The sequence below is a fragment of the Macaca thibetana genome, chromosome 1, assembly GCF_024542745.1.
Source record: "Macaca thibetana thibetana isolate TM-01 chromosome 1, ASM2454274v1, whole genome shotgun sequence".
Lineage (NCBI taxonomy): Eukaryota > Metazoa > Chordata > Mammalia > Primates > Cercopithecidae > Macaca > Macaca thibetana.
In genome coordinates this window covers 131,152,167-131,166,381 of record NC_065578.1, presented here as the reverse complement: position 1 = coordinate 131,166,381, position 14,215 = coordinate 131,152,167, and the positions used below count along the sequence as shown (strand labels likewise).

General features: G+C 36.6%; 1 protein-coding gene across 1 annotated transcript; it reads left to right on the top strand.

Annotated features, from left to right (window-relative positions):
- The first annotated feature begins 8,955 nt into the window (after positions 1-8,955).
- LOC126953496 (olfactory receptor 10X1) lies at positions 8,956-9,949 on the top strand. The gene has a single exon (XM_050788955.1). The coding sequence runs from the start codon at positions 8,993-8,995 to the stop codon at positions 9,947-9,949; it is 957 nt and encodes a 318-aa protein (XP_050644912.1). The 5' UTR covers positions 8,956-8,992.
- The last annotated feature ends 4,266 nt before the right edge of the window (positions 9,950-14,215 follow it).

The window sequence follows — 14,215 nt, the reverse complement described above, 5'->3', positions numbered from 1 at the left end:
AATGTGATGTTCACTTTTGGATGAGTCAACTCTCTGTTTTTATAACTGTCATAAACCTAACTCTTATTTCCATTAAAAGTAAATATGTGAATTTGTGTTTAAGTTAAACAAAATACTATATATGTTAGTTCCTAAAAAAGACATATGTTCTTTGAGACAAGTAAACTGCATTATAACTATACCTCAATTGTGTCTTACTTATGAATTGGTATTCTTTTTGATGCTAAACGCTTGAAATGAGATGATTGTCAGAGTTAGACCGTTTGTATCTGATATTCAGACAATTAAATGATATTAAGCTGGAACTGCTGGCTAAACTGATAATTTAGTTTTCTGTTAAGGTCTCATGCTTTAATGGAATACTGAAAACACATATCACTCATCAACTGCCAAAAATGTTCACTTCTTGGCTAAACATGTTTTTCCCTGTAGATAAAATATCACTTTTTCTTGCTCATTTCAAGATATTTTTGTCTTTAGTCTTTTGGAAGTTCTACTATGATGTGTCTTGGTATAGAATTATTTGATTTTATCCTGTTTAGTATTTGCTCAACAATAACAAAAGAAAATGGAAAGAAAAAGTAAGTGGAAACTTTCTTCGTTTTTAGCATGATAAGCTGTTTTCTATTGGAACCTGGGTATTTGAGTTATCTTGTTATGACACTTTGGATCTTATTTAAACCTTCTGGGTTTTTGTTGTTGTTGTTGTTTTGGAGACAAGAGTCTCGCTCACTCTCCCAGGCTGGAGTGCAGTGGCGTGATCTTGGCTCACTGAACCTCCGCCTCCCAGGTTCACGCCATTCTCCTATCTCGGCCTCCCGAGTAGCAGGGACTACAGGCGCCCACCACTATGCCTATGTTTTTTAATTAATTAATTAATTTATTTATTTATTTTGTATTTTTAGTAGAGACAGGGTTTCACCATGTTAGCCAGGATGGTCTTGATCTCCTGACCTCGTCATCCACCCATCTTGGCCTCCCAAAGTGCTGGGATTACATGCGTGAGCCACCAGCGTGAGCCACCATGCCTGGCCTAAACCTTCCGTTTTACCTTGCTTCTTTTTTTAACACTGCTCCAACAGGGGAAAGTGGGAGTGCTCACGTTTACTACTAGATTAGGCTAGAAGTCCAGATTCTCCATTCAGCCTCTGTTGACTTCAGAAAAGGGAATACTCTTAAGGAGAGAATCCTCCTTACTGCTGGGCTGGGTGGGATTTCCAGCTCCCCACTCTCTTTTGCTTACCCTATCTTGACCATTCTGAACGGGTGCCCCTTTAGGGCTCCCTTAGCCTCCACTGACATCACTGAGGATTATGTTGGGAATGGGTATTTGGTGTCATAAGAATTGACACTGAGACAAAGGATCTCTCAGCAAGCCTAATTTACCTTCTGCAGAAAGGGTGCCACTTGCTAGCAGTCTTGCCACGAGAGCACACACGAACGAAGGAGGCAGGGTCATTTATAACCTGACTCATCCATCCTAGTCTGTGTCCAGTTTCCATCGGCTGGAACAGGACCTCGCATTCTATCCTTGTCCCAATTGGCTAGCAACTTAGAACTTTCCAAAAGAGGTGAAAGCAGAGGAGAACAAAGGAATAGAGGAAGTAACTTGTGGAATGCTGAGAAAAGCAAAAACACCTCCAAATAAGGAAGAGGAACAGGCTATGACCTAATGCTTGCTTGGACCTGTTTAGGCGTGCCAGAGCAGATATCTTAGGCTAAAATGTAGGAGCTAAAAACACAAAGTATATTGATTTCTTTATTATGGCCAGCAGATATTTAAGAGGATTAGCACAGATATTTGAGTAAATTTTGCTTCTCAGAGAGGTTACTATTTATTCTCAATTTGACTGGGAGGAAAGTCCCTTTGAAGAGGAACCTCTATTTCATTTTTATTACCTCTGGGAAGTGGTGAAAGTCCTGACTCTGCAGTAGGTGTCTTCGACACCACAGAGTGCCTTGCTTCTTCCAAGTGAGGGTGGAAATCCCAGGTTCCTACATGGTCTCCACAAACACTTCCATGGGAGATAGGGTGAATAGAAGAGTATAAATAGCTAAAGCATATTGTAGGCTAAAAGGATTTTACCAAAATATCTATGAACCAAGGTGATTGAAATAAACAGTATTTTCATTTATCCCAAACTTCTGGACATAAAACCTTAAACAAAGTGTTCAGAAGAAACAGCTGAACAATCATATTTAACAATCATTTGATAATAACTGGAAAACTTATGATGAATTACTCAGAAACTGAAAGAAAATTGAATGTTAATGAAAAACAGTAAATACCTTTCTTTACAAGTCAAGTAGAGTCCTTATTATTTTGGGAACATAGAAAAAGGAACTGATAAAATTATCTTCCATTTAAATTACTGAATTGAACTTTAAGTGATAGATCATTAATCTATGAATGGTATATAACTTGGATGGAATTCAAAGAATCAAGTAGCATTACTATTAAAAAAAAAATTCATTAAAACTCCTTTAAAGATTTTCTTCATGTTACCATAAATAAGAATTTCCAGTGTTTCTGTCTGTAAAAATAAAACATTTTGCAATAAAATGGATTCTGATCTGTTTTGTTTTTATAAAAATAAATACTTATCATGGATATATGAAGTAATTCTAAAGCAATGTTTTTATTCGGGGATAATTTTACTTTAAAATTTTAACTATCACACTTACTAACATTTTCTCTTTTATATAATGTATAATAAAAACTTATTTTGCAATCAACGAACAAAGATTTTGTTATAGAGAAGTACAAGGCAGTCAACCAAAGATGTATACATGTGTGTATATATATATGTATATATATATGTGTGTGTGTGTGTATTAGAAATGTTCAAAACTATAAGTAAATGTTCAAAAGTATAAGTAAAGGTATAAGGCAGTCAACAAAAGATGTATAAACATAAATATATATGGGGTGTGTGTGTGTGTATTAGAAATTTTCAAAAAGAAAAATAAGATATATATTAATGGAAGATGTAAAACAAATTACTGTTGCATTTAAATTGTATTGAATACATTTTTTAAAATGAGCTAACAGGACTATATTAAAACAGTAATATATATAATATATGATAGTTATTTATCTCCATATGTAAATAAATATTTAGCAGTCCCCAATATAAAGGGAACTTCCCAAGCCGATCTGAAACAATCTGAGATATTACTTATTATATTTTTCATTTCTGTAATCCCATTTTTATGGCTTTTATAATTTTTATTTTTTTCATATGTTTCAAGGAAATTTGTAATTACTTATTGAATCAATCTTATGGAGGCTACTTTAAAATCATTTTCAATTCTACTATCTTGTTCACTTGGTACTGGCATCAATTGGTTGTCTTTTCTCACTTAATTGAGATTGTATTGGTTCTTGGTATCAGGGATGATTTTCAGTTGAATCTTGGCATGTTTAATAGTATGGTAAGGTCTCCATATTTAGACTTAGTGCGTAGGTTCTGGAAACCATCCCGGACCTTGTTGACACAGACTCTGGAGTCAAAGAGCTCACCACCTATCAACACTGGGCCAAGAGACAAGTTGAACTTCCCAAGTTTTTCTAGCAATGATCATCCTGCTACTGTCAGCTTGTGTGAGACAGAGGATAGATTGCTCTTCTAGGCACTGCTGGCCATGCATCTATGGGCAGATGAGGTCTAAATGGCTGGTGCAAGATGGGGATTGAATTAGGATTCAAGCTTTCTTGGTAGTGCAGCTACAAACAGATTAGAGCTCTCATTGCCGTTGGTGATGAGTCTCCCTATGAAGTCTCTGTTGGGCTTCCTTTTTCTTTTCCTTTGACCAAAGACAATGGATTTTACCTTTCCTTTATTTGTTTTTGTCTATGCCTGTTGCCAGTTCAAGGTTTTGAGCTGTAGGACTTTCCACATCCCAGTCTGGGATTTATGAGAGATAAAATAAATCCTAGGAAGCTTACTGTGGTGTTGTTCTTCAAGTCCTGAGGTATGTGGTCAGTCCACCTTCTCTTTCTTTTTCACCTTTTAGAGTCATTTTTTGATTGTCTATTGAATTCTTTCCAGGTTATTTAGTTGTATTTAGAGAAGAAGGACAGAAAAATAGTGAATATACATCATCTTGTCTGGGAACCTGAATAGATTAAACTTTTCAAGAGACTGAAAAATTATTTTTCAAAATTTCAGACTATTTTATCACTTACACATCTCTAAGAATAGTGTATGAGTTATAGTTCTTTCAAATCCTCACCAATACTGGTATGGTCAATCTTTTTTTCTTAATTTTAAATATTTGAACACTTATGTAGTAGAATCATATTGTGTTTTTAATTTGTATTGTCTAATAAATGATAAGGCTGAGTATCTTTTCAAGTACTTATTTCCCATCTAATTATATATTTGTACTGAACTGCCACAAGATAGTACAACCTATAGTACAATGGAAACGGGAATTTCAACTCTATTTTATTTATTATTTTATTTATTTTTAGAGATGGGATCTCACTATGTTATCCAGGCTTATCTCAAACTCCTGGCCTAAGGCAATCCTCCCCGCCTTAGCCTCCTGAGTCGCTGGGATTACAGACATGAGCAAACACCACCGACTTGCTGCTTATTTTTAGAAGTCTTTCCTAACACCCCTACTCTATATGTCTTTCTGACAACCTGGTCCAGTTGTTTTTATCTTACCTCATCTAATCATTGTTGTAGTTCTCAGCTTACTACAGTGCTGCTTACTATAATACACTTTTCATGGACACAACCTTCTTTCCTCCAAAGGAGTATAAACCTCTTGTTAGAAGATATCATTTCTTGTATTTTTCTGAGTTCTCCTGCAATGTTTGGAGCAGTCTTTTATACACTGTAGACCTTTCTTAAGTACCCAGAAAGGGAGTCAGTGATTAAAGGGAAATAGTTAGTGTATTTGTGGTGAGTGGTGTCAATGAAATTCAGAGCTATGCAGTAGTTAAGATAGCAAAATGTATTTTATTCAGGAGCTATTGCAATAGAGAAAAACAGATGTCCATTTAACACTGGGCTTAATTTTGAATACAGTGTGGAAAAGCGGGAATCCATAGCCAAAGGATGGGTAGTGGAGTCAGTGAATATGACTCCACATCAGGAGTAAGGAGGAATTCTCACTGAACTGATCTAACAGAACACTTGCTGAAGACCGGTCAGGATGATTATATATTACCCAGAGGTTGGTGGAGGATGAGGAATTTTATTAGCTATTGAGGGTGACTGAATATCAACGGTAAGGGATTCTCTCCAACCTGACTTAGCAAGGTTCTTGCTACAACTAGGTGGTACAGACTCAACAAGGATGGACAATCTGAAGTCCAGTTGAGAAGAGAGCTTAGAGGAGTGTGACTAAAGTCTGGTCTAGGTGAGCACTTTTGTCAGCAAGAGAATGAATTGAATAAGCATTAGGGTTGCAAATTTTATTCACCCTCGCTGCCAAAAACAAAACATAAAGTAGCAGAAAGCATTGTTTATGGGCAGGATATAAACTCTGCAAGTTTAAAATCTCCAGAGACTCCCAGAAGAGTTTTACAAGTCACATGTTACACAAAGCACTGTAACTAATGAGAACAAATTACAAAGTTGGGTGAGGAAGTTATCTGCTTTCTCTGATGAAAGACAGAGGAATCCCTTAGGATCTCCTAACCAAAACCAAACCTCTAGAGCTCAGGAATCTCAAGTGCTTATAATAATCAAACCATACCTCTAAATCCATAGAAAGGAGGTTCTAAACCACTGTAATTTAGTGGGCAGTGGGGGCTGATCACATCAGGTATGGCCTAACCTCACAACTCCTGTCACGGAACTCTAGAGCCGTAGAATATTACAGCTTGCATGAACTCAGGACCTTTTTTCTTACTTCCCATCTGGGGAAACTCAAATTCAGAAGATGCAGCAGCTTACGCAATGTCACTAAGCTAACACCAATGTTTTTCATATTAAATCAATCTCTGTCTCTTTCGAGCGGTGAAAAAAGTATGCTTCCAGCGATATTGTGAAGATTATCTTTTGGAAGAATGTAATCGTGACAGTGAATTGGCTTTGGAGCCTGATAAAATAAACGAGGTAGGAAACTATTCTAGATGGTTTTACTCTCTTCTCCTCATAACTAATTGTCACTACAAAAAGAAAGGGTCATTGGGATAAAATTACATCCTTTTCCATATCACCATTTCTCTTTGGAAAGTGTGTGTGCATATGTGTATGTATGTGTATACACACATATATGTGTGTCATACATATGTCATATATATATGTGTGTCATATGTGTGTCATATGTGTGTATATATACCACCACATATATGTATATAACATATATATGTGTGTCAGTGGATTCATAATTGAAATTAAATTTGACACAGGTGGATTTAGGGACAACTTCAGAGATAGATGAGGTAAGGTGGGACATAATATCTTCACAACACATACATACACACACACACACACACACACACACACACAATCTTGCACACATTTGGAATATACCAGAAGTAGAGATTCTGACATTTATACTCTACTGCTGATGATTCACCAAGAAAATATTTAGCACACAGTCAAGTAAGGACTAGATAAGGAAAGACCTATCTTGGAATTTGTATGGGTGATTATTTGCATTTTCAAAATGCTTATGAATTTAATGGTGACTTTAAAAACAGCACCTCTTCCAACTCCTTAGCTGCCTCCTAGTCCCTGCCTCAAATCCCAGGGCTGTGTTGGAAGAGGTAGAACACGTGTAAAATCAGACTGTTTTTTCTGGTAGTATGTTAGAAAAAGCTTGGGTTTTGTACCAAGGACATCAAGTACTAAAATAACTTATTGCTATACTAATCTGTTTTATATTTTCCCTTTGCTATATTTAATCCTTCAGTTCTAGAATCCACATAATTTCCTTTCTTACAGAGTTACTGTGAAGGGTCAAGAGTGCTTTGGAGCCTTGGTGTGTGAAGCGCACTACTGATAGGAGGAATTTTTTACAGTGGCTTAGGAATAAGTAGAAGGAACCTATTGAAGCCTAATACTTCTGGAAGGAAAAAGATGCCTCTGAAATAGCTGAAAATGTAGCAGAATGCTGATCATAGAGAAAAGTGGAACAAGCATCTACAAGTAGATTTGGAAACCAAAGATACTCATACTGAATGTGGTTACTAAAGAGGCTCACACCAAAAGGCCTCACGAGGAAGCCCCGGGTTTTAATAGAAATGGTCCTCTATAATGTTCCCTTCGGTAAGAGACCAGAAAAATAATCTTCTTATTGAGAAATAACTGCTCACTAAGAAGAATAGATACAGTGAGTGAAAGGGAAACAGAATGGAGAAACAGTTGATAGGAGATAAGAAAAGATTAAGTCATGTGATTCATGTATGACTGTCAGAGAGTAAGAATCTTGTAAGGTCTAAGAAGACAAAAAACCAAAGGCGCCTTTAAAGTAGAGTCCAGAGGGTTGTGGATTATTTCAGGAGCCACTTATAATTCAGATCATTTTTCTACTGTGTCTTCTGACTCTCAGTGATAAGTTAGACTCTGCCATGAGAATGCTTAATCTTAGCTTAAACAAAACTTAATTAGAGTGGAAAGTCTGTTAACCTCCATGCTCAAAAATCAAATGCTATGCAGTGCTGAATAACAAAGGAAAACAAAAATCATTTATATACTAACCACTTTTTTGATGATTAACTCATCCATCTAACATTCGCCAGGAATTATTATCTTCTTAAAGTGTTCTATATTATTACTCTGAAAAATACAAAAATATAAGACTTATAGTCCCTTTCTTGAAGCACTAAACATTGATAAATGAAAAGAATATACAGTTCAAGTCAAAACTCTTTGCATCTAGTCTCAAATATGCCACTTCCGAGACACAATTTTATTTCTAAAATAAGTAATCACATTTGTCCTGCCCATTTCACAGCTGTCCCATGCACTTTACATTTATGCTGTGAAGAGTAAAATCAATAAACATTTGAAATAATTTGGAAAAATATAAACCTCATAAATGCTAGTTATTAAATATGTTGACATATGGGGCAGAGAAAACAGTAGCTCAATATACTACAGGGTTGAAACAATGTGTTAAATATAAGGACAAACAACATGCTATAGAAATCAGAGGAGTATGAGATTAAATCAGATGTAGCATTATTGAGAAATTTATACAATTATTAAATGCCACTTATTTTCTTTGAATGCTGAGCTTGGAATTAACAAAATAGACACAATCTCAATTGCCACCTGCACTATGCTTGTGTAGTCTGCTTATCAAACCATCCACAGATTTAATTAATTACTATTAATCCTAAAGGTCCTAGGCTTCCCTATCTTTCTTCTTTCCCTCTTCTCAGAGTAGAAATAATGACACTTTTTTTTTCTTTTTTTTTTTTTACTTTCCTTTAAAATTCTAGGACCTAAATATATTCTCCAAGAAGGGTTAATGACTTTGGGTTTCTCCAACATTGCAAGTCATTGTCCAAGTTTTGTCCTAAATTACTTGGAAATCAATTCTCGATATTTACACAGTAAATATTTATAGACCATACAATGTGTGGAAGTTTATGTGTTGGACCCTGACTCTATTATCCACCTAAAAGTTTTCTCTGTATTCAGAAGCTCATCCAAATAAAGCTCACCTAATGCATCTGAACCTCCTTTATCTGAGCATCAACTGGAGTGTTTCCTCCCATATTATATCATCTGCTCATAAAATCCTTTTAAAAATAGGCCAGAGCAAGCCTTCTTGTCATATACATAGTGATGTCATACACTAAGTCATCACTAATTAGCCGCTGAATAAAGGAAACAATGAATGGATGAAAAACGAGAAAAACACATTATCTACATATAAATAGTTTTGCTAAACTACATGAAAAAGCAGTGGTAATTGTAATTCTGATGATTTATCTTAGTCATCACAATTTTCATTTGATGGTATCATTCAAAAGTTGAATGTTTATTGTTGTTTCTTTCAAATTTCAGACATTCAAATGATGAGGATCAACCAGACAGTCCTGAAGGAATTCATTCTTGTTGGCTTTTCTGTGTACCCACATGTACAGACATTTCTTTTTGTGGTCTTCTTTTGTCTCTACCTTCTCACCCTTGCAGGTAATCTGACCATCATGGGCCTAACCCGGGTGGACAGGTCCCTCCACAGCCCTATGTATCTCTTCCTTTGTTCACTCTCCTTCTCTGAGACCTGCTACACACTGACCATCGTCCCAAAGATGCTGAAAGATCTACTGGCCAAGGACAGAAGCATTTCAGTTATAGGTTGTAGCTTACAGATGTGCTTCTTCTTGGGACTTGGTGGTACACAGTGTATCATCCTCACTTTGATGGGATATGACCGCTTCCTTGCCATCTGTAACCCTCTAAAATATCCACTGCTTATGACCAACATTGTATGTGGACAACTTGTGGCCTCTGCTTGGACTGCAGGCTTCTTTATCTCTCTTACAGAGACTGCACTGATATTCAGGGGCTCTTTCTGCAGACCCAACCTTGTCAAACATTTCTTCTGCCATATGCGGGCAGTTATTAGGCTGTCCTGCATAGACAGTAATCTCACAGAATTCATTGTAACACTGATCTCAGTGTCCGGCTTGCTGGGTACCTTTCTGCTCATCATCCTGACTTATGTCTTCATTATTTCTGCTGTCCTCAGGATTCCTTCAGCTGAGGGCAAGCAGAAGGCCTTCTCCACCTGTGCCTCCCATCTCACAGTGGTTATAATGCACTTTGGTTTTGCATCTATTGTTTATTTGAAGCCAGAAGCCTCAGGAGATGACACACTCATAGCAGTCCCTTATACTGTCATTACCCCCTTCCTTAGCCCCATCATATTCAGCCTGAGGAATAAGGACATGAAAAATTCTTTTAGAAGAATGATGGGAAACACAATTGCCTTGAAAAATAATCTTAAGTTGTTGCTGCTTGTTTGAAGAATGGCTCAATGTCCCCAGAATTCAATAGGGGCATTTATCCTGTGACCTCTGGAGAAACCTATACCATTTGCCTTGTTCCAGAGGTTGGGATATAAGAAGCAAGTGACTCAGATTGTGAACTAAGTCAACACAGGCATCTACTTAGCTTGTTAGAGAAGCTGTCCAACCCTTCTACTATCCAGTGTCAGAAGAAGAATGTCCCTGCAGATATAAGATTCTGATAATCAACTTCCAGGCGTCCTGCACTATTCATGAATTGAGTAAAAAGCGTGGAAGGAAAAAATAGCATATAAAACCACTGCACTGAGAGATGTTTTAAATATCTAAAGATGTCAACCATGGCTCAGGCTTGTAAAACAGCATATAAAACCATTGCACTGAGAGATGTTTAAATATCTAAAGATGTCAACCGTGGCTCAGGCTTGTAATCCCACCACTTTGGGAGGTCGAAGTGGGCAGATCACTTGAGGCCAGGAGTTTGAGACAACCCTGGCCAACATGGTAAAACCCCTTCTCTACTAAAAATACAAAATTTAGCTGGACTTGGTGGGGGGTGCCTGTAACCCCAGCTACTTGGGAGGCTGAGGGAGGAGAATAGTTTGAGCCCAAGAGGCAGAGTGAGCAGAGACCGTGCCATTACAATCCAGCCTGGGTGACAAGAGCAAAATTCCATCTCAAATAATAATAACAACAATAATAATAACAACAATAAAAAATGTAAAAGTTAAGGATTTTTTTTAGGCAAATGCTATGAAGCACTGAAATGCACCTCCAATGACACAAATCATTTCTGATAAGAGATGTAAGAGTATTGATGTAATTTTGAGTTCTGTTACTTTTGGGAATGTTATGAAACAAATGAAATAATGGATAAATTTATTATGCACATTAACTGATTAAATTTATCCCTGACCATGACACTCTTTCTTTGGGATTATTTTCATGACACAGGTGCAGACAAAAATCTCTGCTACCTTCAATCTGCAGCCATTACTTAGTGGCAAGCGTTTTCTTTTACTTTGGTTCCACTCCTGACAATTGGTTATTCAATCTAGGGAAGCTAAAAGTCTCAAAAATAAATACTATTTACTCCCTTATTATGGATGCAGAGGATGTTACGTCAAGTCTAGACTCAAGATCCTGAACCTAAATTTGGATCAATTAGCCTGCTTGTGCCTGATATAGTGACTGTGGTGGGGATTGCTAGTTGCCAGAAATAAGTAAGTAAATGGAAGCTGAAAATACCCAAAGACTCATGCCCATATGGGCACTTGCTTTATGACAAGTAAAGCATTTCAGTACAGTGAGAAAATGATAGACTTTCAATATAACTGGTGCTAGGAAAATAACATATCCATATGGGAAAAACAAACTCTGAAAAAAAAAATCAATTTCAGGAAATCGAAAACTAAATTTGAAAAGTGAAGCAATAAAACTTTTTAAAGGTAATTAAGAAGATATCTTCACCAACTTGGGATAGAAAATACTGTTTAAATTGTATGTAAAATTTTTGACTAAAGTGAAAAAGGCAGATTAAACCAAAATTGAGACATTTTATTCATCAAAAGACACTATTGAGAGAGTGGAAAAGAAAGCCAAATCATATAGCTATAAAGAAATTTCAGAGTGATAAGTATGAAATTTAGGATCATAATTACTTTTAGAAGGAGGGTCTGTGATTGGGCAGGGGCAAGGGTCACATGAAAAACTCCTGGGGCAGGTGCGGTGGCTCACACCTGTAACCCCAGCACTTTGGGAGGCTGAGGCAGGCGGATCACCTGAGGTCAGGAGTTTGAGATCAGCCCGGCCAACATGGCAAAACCTAGTCTCTACTAAAAATACAAAAATCAGACAGGTGTGGTGGCGTGCGCCCGTAATCCCAGCTACTAGGGAGGCTGAGGCAGAAGAATCGCTTAAACCAGGGAGGAGGAGGTTGCGGCGAGACAAGATCGCACCACTGCACCTCAGCCTGGGCAACAGAGGAAAAACTCCTGATGGTCTAGGTAGTAATTGCAAAGGGTTTTGCTCGTGAAAGATTCACTAAGCTATATATTTGTTTAGATAATTTTCTGTGTTTACATTTTATTTTATAATGTAAGGATTAAAGCAATGCACAGAAAGAGAAAAAAGTCTGTAACATGTAACTGGCAAAGGCCCTCATTTAGTATATACAGTCATGCATCACTTAACAATGAGGATATATTCTGAGAAATGTGTCACTTTGTGATTTTGTCAATGTGTAAACATCACAGAATGTACTTACACAAACCTACAACGCACATAGACTGTATGATATAGCCTAATGTTCCTAGGCTACAAATGTGTACAGTATGTTACTGTACTGAATACTGCAGGCAATTCTAACAGTAGTGTTTATGTATCTAAACATATCTAAGGATAGAAAAGGTACAATAGAAATACGGTTTTATCCTCTTGTGAAACCATCATTGTCTTTGTGGTCTGTCATTGACCAAAGCATTATTGTGTGGTATATGGCTGTATAAACAATTTCTAAAAGAAATAAAATTCTCAAAAAATAAATTAAAAGACAATAGAAAAATTTCTAAGAGATGCAAATAGATCTTTTATAAAAGAGAATATCCAAATGTTCAATAAATACCTTAAAAGGTGCTGGGTCTCACTAGTAAGCATGAAAATGAACATTAAAACCCCAATAATAATTTAAAAAATCTCGATGAGGTATTACTACATACTCACTTGAATAGCTAAATTTAAAAGGCTAGATTAGAAATACCATTTGACCCAGCCATCCCATTACTGGGGATACACCCAAAAGATTATAAGTCATGCTGCTATAAAGACACATGCACACATATGTTTATTGCAGCACTATTCATAATAGCAAAGACTTGAAATCAACCCAAATGTCCATCAGTGACAGACTGGATTAAGAAAATGTGGGACATATACACCATGGAATACTATGCAGCCATAAAAAGGAATGAGTTCGTGTCCTTTGTAGGGACATGGATGCAGCTGGAAACCATCATTCTCAGCAAACTATCGCAAGAACAGAAAACCAAACACCACATGTTCTCACTCACAGGTGGGAATTGAACAATGAGATCACTTGGATACAAGAAGGGGAATATCACACACTGGGTCCTATTGTGGGGAGGGGGTAGGGATAGCATTAGGAGATATACCTAATGTAAATGACAAGTGAATGGGTGCAGCACACCAACGTGGCACATGCATACATATGTAACAAACCTGCACATTGTGCACATGTACCTTAGAACTTAAAGTATTAAAAAAAAAAAAAAAAAAGCCAATGAGGTGCTACCACATACTCACTTGAATGGCTAAAATTAAAAGTCTAGATTAACGAGTGTCAAAAAAGAAACATGAAGCAACAGCAACAAGAACCCTTCAGTGCTTTTTTTTTTTTTTTCTTTTTCTTTTTTTTTCTTTTTGAGATAAGTCTTTTTCTGTCAACCAGGCTGGAGTGCAATGCTGTGATCTCGGCTCACTGCAACCTCCACCTCCCAGGTTCAAGCGATTCTTCTGCCTCAGCCTCCCGAGTAACTGGGATTACAGGTGCCTGCCACCACACTTGGCTAATTTTTGTATATTTAGTAGAGACAGGGTTTCACCATGTTGGCCAGGCTGATCTCAAACTCCTGATCTAGATGATCCACCCGCCATGGCCTCCCAAAGTGCTGGGATTACAGGCATGAGCCAACAGTGCTCTTAATAAGAGTGTATACTTGTTCAGTCATTTTAGAAAACAGTCTAGTATTATAAACTTATTTTGGAGATTCTCATACCCTGTGGTTAAACTTTTCTACTCTTATGTGCATGCCCTAAAGAATAGTCGGCACATGTGTATCATAAGACATACATAGATGTCCTTAGACGCAATATTTGCAAAATGGCAAAAGCTGAAAATTACTCAGCTAATATACTACAGAATAGATAGAAAAATTATGGTATATTCATGTATGTATCAGTATGTAGTAATAAAAATGAATAAACTATAGCTATATACTTCAGCATACATGTGAAACTCTTTTTTTCCTCTTTATATCATATCTTTCTTCTATAATCTAAGATATTATTATAATTCAAGACTTTATCTCTTATCCAATTTCTCATTAGGGTTTTCTAAATTTTTATACCCAAGAAATTTCTTTAATGGGAAGAAATGAAAATATTCTCTCCTGTCAATAAGCAATATAGTAAGACATTAATGAAGAATCAAAATAGGAGATAATTTACTTCTGTTCTGCATTAAATGTA

Excerpts from the sequence above, each read along its gene's own strand:
- LOC126953496 (XM_050788955.1), top strand. The coding sequence starts at position 8,993 with ATGATGAGGATCAACCAGACAGTCCTGAAGGAATTCATTCTTGTTGGC.